The sequence below is a fragment of the Pundamilia nyererei genome, unplaced genomic scaffold (assembly GCF_000239375.1).
Source record: "Pundamilia nyererei isolate P.nyererei 1_Seehausen unplaced genomic scaffold, PunNye1.0 scaffold00169, whole genome shotgun sequence".
NCBI classification, from domain to species: domain Eukaryota; kingdom Metazoa; phylum Chordata; class Actinopteri; order Cichliformes; family Cichlidae; genus Pundamilia; species Pundamilia nyererei.
Window position 1 is genome coordinate 559,142 of NW_005187570.1, and position 15,542 is coordinate 574,683.

General features: G+C 40.8%; 1 protein-coding gene across 1 annotated transcript in view; it reads right to left on the reverse strand.

Annotated features, from left to right (window-relative positions):
- The window catches only part of clcn6 (chloride channel 6), a 23,217-nt gene extending 7,882 nt beyond the window's left edge, over positions 1-15,335 (reverse strand). The window contains exons 1-16 of the mRNA XM_005745877.2: positions 15,314-15,335; positions 14,925-15,030; positions 13,581-13,637; positions 13,371-13,436; positions 11,988-12,053; positions 11,846-11,912; positions 11,253-11,359; positions 10,919-11,045; positions 10,289-10,356; positions 10,080-10,138; positions 8,454-8,586; positions 7,847-7,960; positions 5,752-5,918; positions 3,166-3,274; positions 1,028-1,157; positions 393-546 (exon numbers count right to left, since the gene is read on the reverse strand). Coding sequence (XP_005745934.1) covers positions 393-546; positions 1,028-1,157; positions 3,166-3,274; positions 5,752-5,918; positions 7,847-7,960; positions 8,454-8,586; positions 10,080-10,138; positions 10,289-10,356; positions 10,919-11,045; positions 11,253-11,359; positions 11,846-11,912; positions 11,988-12,053; positions 13,371-13,436; positions 13,581-13,637; positions 14,925-14,999 — 1,499 coding nt within the window. The 5' untranslated portion in view covers positions 15,000-15,030; positions 15,314-15,335. The remainder of the gene's footprint in view (positions 1-392; positions 547-1,027; positions 1,158-3,165; positions 3,275-5,751; positions 5,919-7,846; positions 7,961-8,453; positions 8,587-10,079; positions 10,139-10,288; positions 10,357-10,918; positions 11,046-11,252; positions 11,360-11,845; positions 11,913-11,987; positions 12,054-13,370; positions 13,437-13,580; positions 13,638-14,924; positions 15,031-15,313) is intronic.
- Positions 15,336-15,542: the final 207 nt, after the last annotated feature.

A 15,542-nucleotide genomic window follows, 5' to 3' on the forward strand; every position in this document is an offset into this window, starting at 1 on the left:
TCACTTTTAGGGGAAATTCTAAGAAAACGTCATGACTCTGAGAATTTTCTTAGAATTTGGCCGCTAGGAGCCACTTTTTGCACAAAGATTCTTTAGGGATACGGGCCCAGATATGTATCGGATTCAGTACCACATATGAAAGTGACCCAGATTGGATTTGAAATATCGGATTTGTGCTGTTCACATTGTCATACCATGATCGGATATGGGTCGCATAGGGTCAAAAAAGTCAGATTTGATGTGCTTTCACCTGCAGTGTGAACGTAGCCTTAGATAGAAAACACTTGAGCAGAAAAAAGTGCTTGTATCAACAGTGACTGCTCTCAGTTCAGCTCAACACGAGGCTGTGACAGAGAAAAAGTGAGAAAAAGCATATTCTAATTAGTTCTTACACTTTGAGCACGTTGGCAACCAAGCGTCCAAAAGCTGCCCCACACAGCAGTGAGGGGACAAAAAGGCCACTGGGGACAGACACACCATATGTCCAACAGGCCAGCAGGAAGTATAAGAAGAAGAACACTGACAGAGTCACAGGGCTGAAGGTACCTGAGGGGGAGAGTTAGAAACCAGCATTAAAAATGAGCATTATTATATATATGTAAGCATTAAATTTACTGAAGAGAGAAGAGATTACGACACTGAGTCATGAAAGGCTAAGCAATACTAAAGACAACACACATTTATTTCATTCAAAGTGTACATACACCATAAAATAAAACAGATTTTCTTTTTCAAACTGCATTGTTGCGGTGCTGGAGAACGTACAGACGTGGTCTGAAGGATTTAGGAAATATTAGTGGGCACATTTAATCAATGACTGTATAAAGATCCAAACAAAATGAAGATTGATTCCAGTCTGACCTCAGAAGCCTCAGTGAGCAGAGTGAATGGAAAACTACAACTCCGTATAATAGTTTGTTTATTGATAGAATTGAACTTGATTTTTGAAAAATGGCCTAAAATGCCACTTCACTGTACGGGGTACATGAGTAATGCATGGAATGAATCATGTGTGAACTCATCTAACCATCCTGATGGAAGAGCTGGTGGATGGCTGCCTCCTGTGGGTTGAAGAACAGTGTTGCCATGTCATTGTAGGTCTTGTTTGAGCAGAAGAACTGTCGAATGGTTGAGTTGATGTCCTCACTGCCAGCCAGCTAAAAAACATACGTCACAGGTTAACATGGTCACATAGTGAGGCTCTATTTTTCACCGGAGCTCCAGTATCCAGAGTCGTACGTAGTGAGGAGGTAAAATTATTAACAAGATGATCGACCTCTGTTGGACTAGCGTTCAGGTAGCTGCTCTGCTCTGTGTTGGTACAGGGCATTGAAGATGATAACAGTGGGTGGATTATATTCTTAAACTTAGTCACAGCGCTTTCAGAAAGACATCTACTGTGATAAAGTCTACTCCCCACTGCTGTGTAATCAATTATTGTAAATGTAAATGTTATCAGGAAATGATCAGACAGGAGAGGGTTTTCAGGAAACACTGTTAAATGTTCAGTTTCTATGCCATATGTTAACACAAGATCTAGAGTGTGGTTAAAGTGGTGGGTGGGTTCTTTTACATTTTGACAGAAGCCAACTGAGTCTAATAACAGATGAAATGCTGTGTTGTCATTTTTAATATATCGTTCTGTCATAAATCAGCACATTTTTAGGAGATGTTCTGCTTGACCACCTGATTTGTATAAAACTTTTATGATTTAAAGTTTAAACATATAAATAAAAAATTAATAAGCTTATATATCATTCAGACATCATCACTGATTAAAATGTGAAGTTTAATACTGTATGGGTCTTTACCAGACAGCTTGAAATAATTTCCATATTTTAGTGGGCCAATACTCATATTTTGTGATGCATCTGTGCCAAATTGCAGATCCTCATTTATTTTAATGGTAGAAACACTTGTAGTCCAAGAAAGGTCGTAGGTCGTACACAGGGAGCAGGCAGGAAAACCTCGGGATCCCGCTTCTATGGACTTATAGTCACTCACTCACATGTACTCAGCCTCTCCACCAGCACTGATCTACAAGTTCTCGGTACTTTGGATGTTTGCATTTGTTTGCTTCTTCCAGCACGATCCTCACAGGGAACTGTAAGCTTAACTACAAGGACTCTTTCAGGGAGAAATAGCTGTAAGTACCATATCTGGCCTCAATGAGGTTGGTGTCATATGGTTTGGGAACTTCTCTTGATGCGTTTGTGAGTCTCAGTCTAAAGCTGAAAAGGCCGTCTGATGGTTTTGGCTGAGGCTTCTCTCTAGCCAACAGCAAGCAGCTGTGCTGGGGGTGGCATCAGCTCAGGAGGTAGAGCAGGTCACCTACTAATCAGAGGTTTGATCCCTGTCTGCATGCCAAATATCCTGGGCCAAGATACTCTCTGATGAATGTGTGAGACTTTTGGATAGAAAGCACTTACATGCTCCAGCACATTAGACCAGTGCCACAAGAACCAGTCCATTTACCATGTTGGCCAATGAATTGAAGATGGTATTCACGGTACATGTTCATAAATATTTAAGTAAATATTTGAGCAGAAAATATTCTGAAACTTTGATGATTACAGATGGAATGAAAAAGGAAAACATATTGAACTAAAGTATTTTCTGTTAGCAAAGCATCTGAAAACTCAAGAATCCTGCTCTGTTTGAACAGGACAGTCTTATTTTTGGGGTACAACTTTTCATATTTGCTCAATCCAGCAAGAACATTGAAATGTAAAGTAAATTTAACTATGCACCATTAAGACGTCAGTACAATATTAAATAAAAACTGTCATGTAGTTTAATGCTAACTTTGCAAGACTTCTTGAATTAGTTTTGATATTTTAATTAGCCAGTGTCTTTTTGATACATCGGCCCCAGATTACAGATCCTGGTTCATTTTAATGGTAAGAAAGGCTCATGGAAATGTCAGGCTTTTTTGTCATTAATAGTTTCTGAATTATTCACATTCAAACGGTGTGACAGATTTCAATCTGAGGAAAAAAAAGGCCTGAAAGTGGGCTGACAGATTGTTTTTCACACAAATATATCTTAAAGAGTATTTGAAGCTAAAATATCACAGTAATCATAACATACGTTTAACGTTTAGACCAGTGAAAACACACCTGTGGTGTTTTTGTTCAGTAATGCAAAGATTATTAAAATTCTTACCGTGGTGTTGTGAGCTGTGGGAGTGGACAGGTCACGACATTCACCCAGCATGGAAGCCGCAAAAATCACAATCGTTGTCACCATGGTAACCAACAGACTCTCTAAAACTCTGGAACATTAGAACAATCGTTTATTATCCTCTGGTTACAAAGTTAGGCACATATTTAACGACAGTTTGCACCTTTATAAAAAGAAACAATTACAGTAACTGATTGGAAAATTATCAATTAAAAGGAGCGCCTCGTTAATTTATTCAGCAGAACACATCATCTTTCTCTCAGTGCGCAGATTTTAGGGAAGAATCTATTTAAACAAATGATAGACAACTGGGGCGGGAGCTCATTCATTACTAACAGTGCTGTTTATAAAGGAGACGAAGCTCGTGTGAGTCTGACATATCTGTGCCAGCTTCTACTGAGAACAGAAATGTATTTTCCAGTGGAAAATGTGGATGTGTCACAGGTTTGAGGGCAGTGTCACTCTAACCACTGTGGCAGTGAAACAACAGTGAAATCTTTGGTCCAAATGTTTACAGACCCGTTCTGCATGTTCCTGGTCCTGATACATAACATGGATCACCAGAAGGAGTTTCTAAACACAACTCAGTTACTTTCCATAGTGAACAGAGTTTGTGACTTTCCAGTAGGGCTGGGCCATATCATACCGTTCACGGTAATACCGGTATAATATTGGGCTACGATAAGAAAAAGAAATACCGCGATAGAATATGGGTAAAACGTACAGAGCCCCGCAGGGGACATGGGAGAAAAAAAAATTAAGACGGACTTTTACGAGATCCCGAGTTTGTTTTGCGAAAAAAAAATTTTCTCCCATGTCCCCTGCGGGGCTCCGTAAAAACGTGCACGCGCAGTGCCTTTGTTTTCATACGCACATGGTGGAAAAAGCATGGCGGCGACGGAGAATGAGAAGGGCAAAAGCGGATCGTTGAATGAAACGGATGAACAGCATTTGGTTTTAAAAAATGCTGCAACTCCAGTGGTGTAGAACTGGTTTAGATTTCGTCCATCAGATACACAACAAAGCACTATTTTTGTTAGCGCATGCTAGCGGGCCGTCGTTATTACCATATTTTTTGGAAAATACGGCACACTTAAAATCAATCCTTTGATTTTTCTGAAAATCGACAGTGGTATGCTTATAATCCCGTGTGCCTTATGTATGAACTCTGGTTGTGTTTACTGACCTCGAAATGATTTTATGTACACGGTGCTCGAAAATCTGTCAAATGTTTTAGTACAACTTTGCTAAGCTACGAAGCCGCACTGCTTGATGGATTGTCGGAGCATTACGACTATCGTAGGCAGGAGCCTCGCAGAGTGATACGCACTGCGCTTCAACATAATATTACTGTATTGTGTGTGTATAACCTCTTTTTAAGTTTTGTGGATATTATACATGGTTATGCTGAGGCTATATCGGCCAGTTTCCACTGGAAATGCCTTTTGGTTAAACTGTCAGCAAGGAATTTGCATTTGCACTGTTAATTTTTATATAACTTTAATGCACATAAAAACAGCTGCTTGTTTAAGTGAAAATACATTGATGGGTTTTTTTGCACTAATAAAGTTGTGGAGTTGTAAAGTATTTTGTCTCACATCAATTATATCGTCAGTTATATCATCATCGCAAATTTTCAAATGTATATATCGTGATAAATATTTTTGGTCATATCGCCCTGCTCTACTTTCCAGGTTTTTGTATATGTTACCATGGAGATCATTGTACTGGTACTTATAAAGCACTTTTCTAGTCTTACTGACCATGTGACCAAGTGCTTCAGACGATATATTATCTTGTCCTCTTTACATCTAATCATACATTCATACAGAGTTTTATTCGATCCACTTGCTGATGCATGGTCAAATTAGACTGAACAATGACTCTATTACACATGCTGCATGGACTGTGAGAGAAAACTGGAATACCTGGAGAGGAACCGTGCAGGCACACAGGGAACAGTGTGTGTGCGCCACACAGGTCTCGTATCTAGGCTTTATGGCCCATTCTAGGCTTCCTTGTTTGTTTCTCTACAGATGTCAGTATGTGAGACTTCTTCCATTCCTTTGCATGCAGCTTTATACTCCATGCAACAAAATGACAGTGGTATGCTTATTTATGCTATGATGTAACACAGGAACGTTCAGGTAATATTCTGGGTGTGACCAACCACACATCTACCAGCTTGTTATACACAGATTTCAGGAATTTACTGAGGAATTGTTTGTAATAAAGCCTTTGCCTTTCTAACGTTTGTCCTGCTCTGAACGTTCCCTGTTATGTTTGTTCCAACTGTGAACAGCAGCTTGGCTCTGAGATAACATTATTATTGTCGGGTCTGCCTTACAATATAAAGCAGCTTGAGACGACTCTTGTTGTGATTTGGTGCTATATAAATAAAATTGAATTGTAGATGCTGTTCACACATTTATGCATTATCAGTTGATCACTTTAAAAACCTTTCACTTCAGTTCATGTTTGTCTTACACCAAACTGCTCGGCTCCTAGTGTCACAGTCTGATGAACATGAAAAGCACAGATGGGATCAAAGACGGTCAAACAGTTCACCTGATAAACTTGGCCTTAGGATGAATGTGTCTTATGCGATACTTGGCCAGGTTCTTGTTCATGCAGTTAAAGAGCGCCCCCAGAAGGCCGCCCACCACACCCATCAGGACAAAGAAGGCAAGATCCACAGCTGTCCACAGGTGGCAGTTCTTGTCTCCATCTGGACACTGGTCAGCAAGAGGAATAAAACCATAATAATACTTACATCAGGCTGATATTTAGGGATGGGTATCGTTTAGGTTTTATCCGATACCGGTGCCAAACCGGTGCGTTTGAAACGGTGCCGGTGCTTAAACGGTGCTCAAACCGGTGCTTAAAGAATGGTCCAAAAACCTCTCATGTTCAGCTGTTTTTTGTAAAAAGATAACAATGTTAGCCTTTTCTGCAGCTATGGGGCATATATGGTATCACTCTTGGCTGGAAGCAGTGCTTAAACAATGGAAAAAACACAAACTTTGTCCAAAAACCTCTCATGTTTAACTGTTTCCCACTTTTTCTTTGGTCATTTTAGCCTTATTGGCCAGGGTGAAGGGAGTATCTGCCATCAAACAAGAAGACAGCCGCATGTAACTACGACGGTGTTTGCTAGTTCACCTTACATGCATTAATGTAATAACGTGGTTAGCCTACTCAACGTAAATTACACACGAACAACATTAAGCTACTCACGCAGAGAAGAACGGCTGCTGCTGCATCATCATCCTCATCATTTCTGCTACACTGACCCGTGTTTTTGGGGGATGTTGCTAAATCCAGGTCCGATAACAGGCAACCCACCCGCAGCAGATGTGCTCGGTGTGAGGTCTCGCAGCAAGCTATCAAATACGGTGCATTTCTCGGCTTTAAAAAACCCCCGCTATGCGTCGCCAGGTGTTTCATCGGATTTGAGGTGTTACCTCTTTTGACAGTATCACAGTATCAGCTTAAAGCACTTGTTGCTGCTGAGTTTGCATATTTTGCTGTGAAGTACAGCCAGACTTTTGACCGCTTTGCCTTGGGCATTTTTAATCTGTAGCTCTGCTCTAAAAGAACGTACGTACCTGGCCCCGCCTACTATCCCCGGAAACGTAAAACGATTGGCTAGAATCTAAAGTGTATCACAGCTCAGGAAAAAAAAGCACCGAAATGTGCGCTGCTTTTCGGTCTGGTTACTACCGTTTATGTCAGAACCGGTGCCATCATGTGGGTACAGAAGGAAAAGTCAAAACTGGAAGCAAACGAATCACCAAGCTTCTTTTTCCAAGTTTTTTTCTACAAAGTCTAATCTTTGCAAACTGTTGCAACATCTCCCTCTGTAGAATCTGTCAATCTCTGCACATCTATACTGACACATCATTAAAATTGGGCTAAAGACCTGCGAAATCCGACACTCGCGTCTTCAACACAGCTGCCAGGTTACATAAATTGAGTGGTGCATGACCTGCAGATCTTTAGTCATGTCAGCAGCTGTCACATCAGTTCAACATCAACTTTGTTATCGAGTACTGGAAAGCTCTGCACAGCAGGTATTAACTGGGTCGGTTGCAAGAGATATCACAGACAGGAAGAGGCAGTAACGATGATGTGAGGAGCAGATATGAGGTGAGATGGTGGAACAGTTGGGCTAATGGTGACCCCACAGACTCTGTTTTTTAAATCCATATGTAAACATGTCAGAACAGATTAGTTGAGATTCAGATGTTTTAACTTCATTTGTGTCAGTTTTATTTACATATCACCTACTCACAAAAACAGGTGCCTCAAGGCACTTTATACGGTAAGGTAAAGCCCTACAATCCAACAATCGTGAGCCCCTGTGAACAGCATTTGGCGACAAGAAAAACTCCCTTTTTAAAGGAAGAAACCACATAAAAAGGTACCATATGGTAAAGTTTAGTCACCCCAGATCAGTGTTTCCCTACCCACAGGGTTGGCATGTTGCTTTTGGAGCCGTCCTCAAAATCAAATCAATGAGTCAATCAATACAATGAGTCACTGTGTAGACCTAAAGTCTGTTATTTCAGCATCATACTTTATATAAAAAATTAAATACTATATATAATCTTTGAAGATACATTTTGTACCACATGGAATAACAAGATAAGAAACTCTTAACCTTGAACTCTCCAAAGTTCAGGAGGCCAGGCAGCTGGAAGGAGCCCCACTTGCTGAAGTTGATTCCCGAACGGAAGAAGTTGAGAGTAAAAGTGGCCGACATGGAACAGAAGAGCTAAAACAGTAGATAGACAAGAGGAACATTTAATCACACTCATTGGTCAGTAAAGGTCAGAGAGATTGGATGGTGCACTGTGTCCTGGTCTACCTGGCTATATCTATAAAGCAGATGGATTGTTGTTGCAAATAAGGGAAAAATGACAGGATCAAATTTCATGTACTTTTATCCTCTTGGTGTATTTCTGATCCAAAGCAAACGTTAATCTGTCGTGCAAACTTTCAGCTTTAGGTCAAAACCCTCAACTGTTTAGGTTTAAAGACGTTTTTGCACATTTTCAGAGCTCAATTTTACAATTGACTGACGAGCAAGTAAAGCTTGTTCTCTTGTTATTTGATGACAAATGAAGCAGGTAAAACAGAAATAGAAGAATAGAATGAATTTTTATTTTATAGCATTTCAGTGTAACTCCTAAATATGATATCCAAAGAGGTATCCGTGCATCTTTATCAAAGAAATTGTGGTGAAGTAACTATAAAGGGTGACCTACCACTTTCCATGTAAGGGCTTGGTTCCAGAATGACGAGCCCTCCTCCAGACTGAAGAGGGTGCCACCGATTGGCGCACCAAAGGCAGCAGCTACTCCAGCAGCAGCACCAGCTGACACAAAGTCTCGCTTGTCCCTGAAGAACAGGTAAGAAAACTGTCAGTCACATGTCACACATGTTACACTGCTAGGAGGCAGTAACAGTGTTTGTGCCAAAAAGTTGGAACATTGTGTAAACTACAAATTACAAGAAAATTCGTTACTTTGGAGATTATTCAAACTCTTTGAACAACTAAAAATAGACTTTGTATAGTAAAGAAAGAGAGCTGGTCGATAATATTGGAGAGTCTCTGTTATAGCAGAGTAGGGATAATCTTTAAGAGAGGACACATAAATAATGCGAAGGTGAAGACAGCGTCATACAGGATCATGAGCCTGAAGCTGGAAATTAAAGGGGTGGTGTTGAATGCTGTTTTATTTAGTGCCAAATCACAAAAACAGTTGCTTCAAAGCATTTTATATTGTACAGTAAAGAAAGTATAATAACGCAACACTCAGAAGATCCCCTGTGAGCAAGCACTTGGCCTCCTGTTAAGTTTTTCCTGTTTAACAGGAAGAAACCTCCAGCAGAACCAGGCTCAGGGAGGGGCAGCGACCAGCTGGGGGTGAAGGGAAGGAGACAGGGCCCAAGACGAGCAGGGGAAAAGAGTCAAAGCTTAGTAGTAACTAATGATTACATGCAAAGTGGTTTGCATAAACAAACTGAGAGTGAAAAGAGGTGAGTGAAGAAGTCAGAAGAGAAAGATGAGGAAATAGTCAAAGAAAATGTGGCCTAGGCAGAAAGATGAACAAAGCAGCCGGGAGCACAGGCGAGGTTAGGATGTGGATGCGAGGCTGGATGATAACGAAGGACAAAAGGACTTGTACTGATTGTCTACAAAGAGAAAATGAGCTGGAAAGGAAAGGATGCACAGCAGGTTAGTGTGGTTAACAATAACAACTGAAATCTACTAACAAGTGGAGAGAGTGTGTTGAGAAGATGGTAGGAGTGCTGTGAGGGGCTCAGGAATGAAGAGAGAGGACGGATGGAGCAAAGTCAGTGAATCAGGAACTGCAGAGGATTAGTAAGGAGGACAAGAGTGCAGCTGTGAATTCACACCATGCTCTGTATTAGAAATCATTCCCATGTTTCATCTTATCCAGATTATTAATCCCCTGTTCTTTTTTCTCAACAGACTCTCCTTGAATGAAGCTGTGTCGGTCAGCTTCTTCCAACGATGCGTCCACTGCTCCACGCCTCCTGCAGCTGAGCCACGGACCACAATCTGCAAGTTCGTCACTTACAAGGCTTCTAAGTAAACTTATGTCACACCCTTGCAAAAGCAGTTATACTGGCTCCCAGTCAGTGCCAGGGTCCAGTTTAAGAGTCTGGTTTAACTTTGGGCAATTGTGCAGCACAGATCAGTAAAGATTTACATCTGTAGGTCCCCAGCAGGTCCCTGAGGTTTTCAGGATATCAAGGTCTGCTGTGTATCACACAGCACTGAGCAAATCCTAGTATTCTGTTTTTATTTACATTTACACCATATTCCAACTTTAGTTTGACTCAGGATCGTTACTATCACATACCTGTCGCTGCGGAAGTAGGGAAAGTCAAATTTGATCTTCCTGAAAGTAATGCTCTGAAACTGATGGAGAGAGAAAAGGTCTGATATCCACAAGTACGACCAGACAAATCACAAGAATAACACCAGTGCTATTTTTAGTGTCCAAAATGTTTCACAAAACAACAACAACAACAACTAGAACTAAGCAAACTAGAATAAGCTTTGGGGTACTTGAGGAAGGCCGGCTCCCACGATGGCTCCACTGTGGATCATTGGACCTTCCTTCCCCACAAAGAGACCTGAGCACACAGAGTCAGTCCATCAGCTTTCTGACCCTGGCTCATCATTCATCATCAACATCATTTTGCTCTAAAGTTAGCAGAAGCTGACACTGCTTGACTCAAAGTATAAAACCTCATTAGTGATCTTGTTTTGCCTTAGTTAACCTAAAACACCACCGGGAGCACAAAGATATTTCTTCTATGTTTGCTCCCAATTCTGCACCTCCCATATGAAGTCATTATGATCACAACACAAAATATTCCAATAAAGTGCTTTGCTGTCAGAGTACAGGACTGCCTGTGGTGTCTGCAGGTTACAAAAGTAGATGCTTAACAAGTATCACGCAGGGAATACCGCAGGGCATCTGTGACGTCCATATTTTACACAACTTTCAGAAACAAGCCCAAGAACATGAAAACTCTACACAGAGTCTACCCTGCGCCTCCAGGAAGGAAACAACAGTAGTAGCCAGGGAGGAGGAGGAGGAGGAGGAGGAGGTTGTGTGCGTGCATCTACCCTGGGTTGTTGATAATATTATTATTGGGTACAGTAAATGTCAGGGAGTCAAACGCACTTTACCTCCAGCTACACTGAACAGGACTCCAGCAGCCTTGCAGAGAAAAGTTCGTAGTCGAACAATTCCAGGAATCTTCACTCCGTTCAAGTAACTTTTGATTTCTGGAATCCCTGATCCTGCAGCCACAGGCTGAAAACACGATACTGCAGGTCAGTGTGTAATCTACTATCACAAACATACCAGAATGAAACAACATGCTACAACCAGTTAACAAACTTGGACAGGTAGAGATGCAGGTAGACAGGTCTCAAATGCAAGGACCGCAGAATTTGCACACTTTAACTGTTAAAGCAGGAGTTCTTTCCTGAGTTTGTCAGCTGCAGCTGAGATGTTTACCTCGATGAGGACGAGTACACTGGCAATGAAGACGAAGGTCATGTTGAACGCCAAGAGCTCCAGCAAGGACAAAGACAGACAGCCTTTGTCACTGCACTTCTCTATAGCTGGAGGCTTCAGTTAAAGTAGAATCACCACATCAACAAACAAAGTGTGATTACACACAGTAACACTCTTTAGATGAAGAGTCAGGCAGTAAATAGAAACCATATGACAGATACTAGCGAAGAGATCAAAACCCAGGCATGAAAACACACATATACAGCACAGGATGAACCAAACATTACTTCACACTATTATTACAGCATCTGCATCATATGAACGCACTCTGAATTCTTTCTAGAACAAAAAGATAGACCTGACATTTGTTTGGACCAACTCTGGACAATGTTCAAACAAACACAAAAGAAAAAGGGCATAAAAATGTGCACCTGCTGTCAGCAATCTCTGAAGGAAATAATGCAATATTTTGCGCAACTTTACAAAGGCTCTCCTTCTGTGCGAGGATCTTCTAAGGCACAACATTTCTGCCCAATATTTATCTGCTTTGGTATCTGCCCATCCTCCACGTACAGAGCCATGTTAAAGGATACAATCACCAACCACAGTAAACTTTAGTTTGTTGAAGAGGCGTACGAAAAAATCCACAAACAGGCCCAGCTGAAAGAGAGCAACGTTTCTTATTGAGCAGCTGAAATCCAGCAAAACAAAAAGAAGACCCAGAATGCACCTTACCAGGCCCACTGTGACCCCGATCGCAAACACCATCATCCAATGCACCGCCTCATATTTTTTGGCTTTCTGTTGGCAGACAAGAAAATAAAAAAACAGTTTTTTTCTCTCATATATAAGAGACTAAAAAGAGTCTGAAAACATTTCTGCGTTGGATGAATAATACACACACGTTCCCAGTCGCACAGTTTGTGCTTTATTCTGTGGTTTTAGTGAGAGTTCACAAGCTCCACATACTAAATGTATTCCCCCAGCATTGAATCTATACAGGATTAAAAATGCTGTAAATAAAAGTGATGGAGACGTGGAACAGAACCTCCCTGTCACCAGGCTGTGTTCAGCATAAGCTACTATAGTGGTTTAGCAGGTAAAAAGAGAGCCACTGTAGTGATACAGAAAACCCCTCTAACTTTAGCTAACCATGCTAATCGTGCTTCGTAGTACAGCCCGCAGGACTTTCAATGATCTGTATACAAATGCTGCCATCTGTATATGCCTCATACATCGAATGTAGGGCCGAAGAATAAAGCTTGGTGACAATGACGTAGCTCTAGAACGTTTGCAGGTATGGTGGCGTAACAGTGGCACTCCAGGGCAGTCGCATCAATATTTCTATGACTGGATAAATGGAAATGTAATGCTGACAAATAATTCACAGTAATTCTTCAGAGTCTTCATTGATATTCTTGTGGCCATGTGTAGCAGTACTGTCTGACAGTATCCTAACGGCCCTGCTGCTTTCATCCCTGACCTCCTCCCAGCTGTAGGAGAGTGCTGTTCTCTGCTGTGTTTCCTAATTCCTGGAACACTGTTATTATCACTGCAGTGTTACAGAAACTTTGATTAAACGGAGGCTAAAAGATCGTGATGCTGTCTACGTTTAAATCCATCAACGATCCACGTGACTTCTAGATTCAAACTACTGTTACAGTCATATTTCTTTGGATTTTGAGATCTGCCCCAATAAAGTGGACAGATCCCACGTGACCTGTTCTAACATAACACTGCATAGAAAATGTTTCCTTAATCTGATTATGAATCATTCACAACTTTTAGAAAATAGGAAACATTTTTAAAAGGAGGTTTGTTCAAATTAATATTAAAATATTTGAGCTAGCTCAATATTTATAATAGAGTGGTTTCTGTGTGTCTGTGCAATCAAATATGAAAAGCTGATTAGTAACACTGATCAAGATTAAAAACACAGAGCTTTGTGGAACATCAACTTTAATACAGATCACATACAGTTTAACAGATCAGCTGCTGGCACAAGTCCTACTATCAGTGATCTCATCATGTGATGTAAAACAATAAACGTGCATCGGTGACAGCCTTTGCACAGGCGTCATCCACACAGGAGCAGATGACACATTTAACCTGTCTTACCTTGTTGTCCATCCCCTCCAGGACCTCCACATAAGGCTCACTGATGCAGCGGTCATAATCCAAGCTCTGTGGACACAAAACACTGTGTGACTATTTCCTGCCTCACACATCGATTGTGTCCAGTACTGAAAAAAATTAATCTGCTCTGGCATTTCTGCTCTAAACACATAATATAAGATCTCTTTGAAGGCTTTCTCCAGCAAGTCTCACCTCATAGTCTTTCCTGGGTAGAATCTGTTCCTCGTCTGGGATTTCCCCAAGGATTGTCTGGGGGGGTAAACAAACAAACACACAAACAAACAAATAACAATAATAATTATGTATGTATTTACATACACACACAAGGATATTTGACCACAAATTAAGCTTCCTACTAAAAGTTCAGCTAAATGTGTGCACCTGCATGTTGGAAAAAATAATAAATAACAAATAAATAGAGGAAATAAACAAAGAAATGAGTGTGGAATTAGTACTTGACTCCTGCACCACCATCCAAAGCATCCAACACTGGACACACTTAGTTCCTGTAGGAAGTGATGCTCGGACTTATGGTTTAAAACCAGTGAGAAGCAACAGTTTGTTCACAGATTCTTAGACATGGAATATGTTTTATATGTGCAACATGTGAAGCTGTGCCTCAGCGAAACCACAAAATGAAGACATAAGCAGCACTGTTGCTGGAATTTGCATATATTAAACTGTCAATACAGAAAATCTATGAAAGTTTGGTTGTAATCTGATCTAAATCTGTTTTACATTGTGGAACTAGAACAGTTACAGTTGGAAGGTAATTGTATCCACAGTAGGTCTCCTAGTCCATCAATAAACTCCATTTACTCTGCTGTGGTTACAAACTACAGCGATTAGTAACCTTTACTTTTTAAATGTATGTAGTTGAAAGTTTCAGAGCTTTCATGTCAAGCTGTCCCGTTAGAATTACACAGCTTTACTTAAGAGCAGCGTTCAATTCAATGCACAAACTCCAGGTTACATGTTTAACTAACGCAAATAAAGCCGGGCTATGTCCATACTGCCTTCGCAGTATACTTCTCGGAGGTCCTGTAAGACTACGCCTTTGCTTGGTGTAATCACAACATTCAAAATGTGGGGAAATAAATAGAAAGAGGTTATTTTCCACGCGACAAACACGCCGCATTGCACAATAGCTTCCCACACCTACTGAAAGATTAAAACCATATGAAATGAGGCAGAGATTAAATTGATTAAAATAAGAAGATTGCTTAATCTGAGGAAATTATAAATGGAGTTTGGTCCACGGACTATATTGTCACACGGAAAAACGGGAAGCTCTCTCTTCTGTAAGCAGCAATATTACAGCTGACTTAACGACTATACATTCATAATGTGCATTAATAAGTATTCCTCGCTTTCCTGCAAAAGAACCAAGACAAGAGAACATAGTGAGCAGCGGGGTGGAGCAGCTCAGCCAGAATAAAGCGCTTAGAATAGCTCAGAGGAAATCCTAAAAACCCCAAAGTAAACACAACATAAGCAGATGATGCTTCCTGTGCTTATTATCACGTCTTTCTTTACCAGCTCTTCTGGGGTCCGTGTCTCTCCCTCTCTACAACAACACTGGCAACAAAAACATCTTCCACAGCACGCCATTTTCGTTGTTGTGTCATGCTGTATTCAGGGGCTGTCATAAAAAGTAAAGATTGTTTTAGACGACTTTGAAAATACAGTAGAATAAACAATGTAAAACAAAGAACGGAGAAAATAACCGAACATATCTGAATATAGCTGAATTCTAACGTTTTACATTTTTAAAATGTATTCATAACAAATAACGTTCCAAGTAAGTCTGAGTTGCGGATTTCCGATGACAAGTAAACGCAACAACGCAAGTCTCGCGTGAGGACAATGTTGCGTTTGCTTCCCGTAGAAAATTAGAAAGTGACAGTTCCTCTTAAAGTGCCAACCTCGGATATTTGATGTCTGCTCTGTAACAGACAGTACACAGAACTGGCCATACTGAATATGAACGTTTTGCGACTGTCCGTCTGTGGTAGCCGTGTGATGGATTTGCGACAGACTTCAGAGTCGAACGGCACAGATTTAAACTAAACGCTGCAGCTTCATAGGCTCACTTTAAAAGTGTCTTGGTTGCCTGCTGTGGCTCTCCTGTGACTCTAATCTATAATGGCGTCA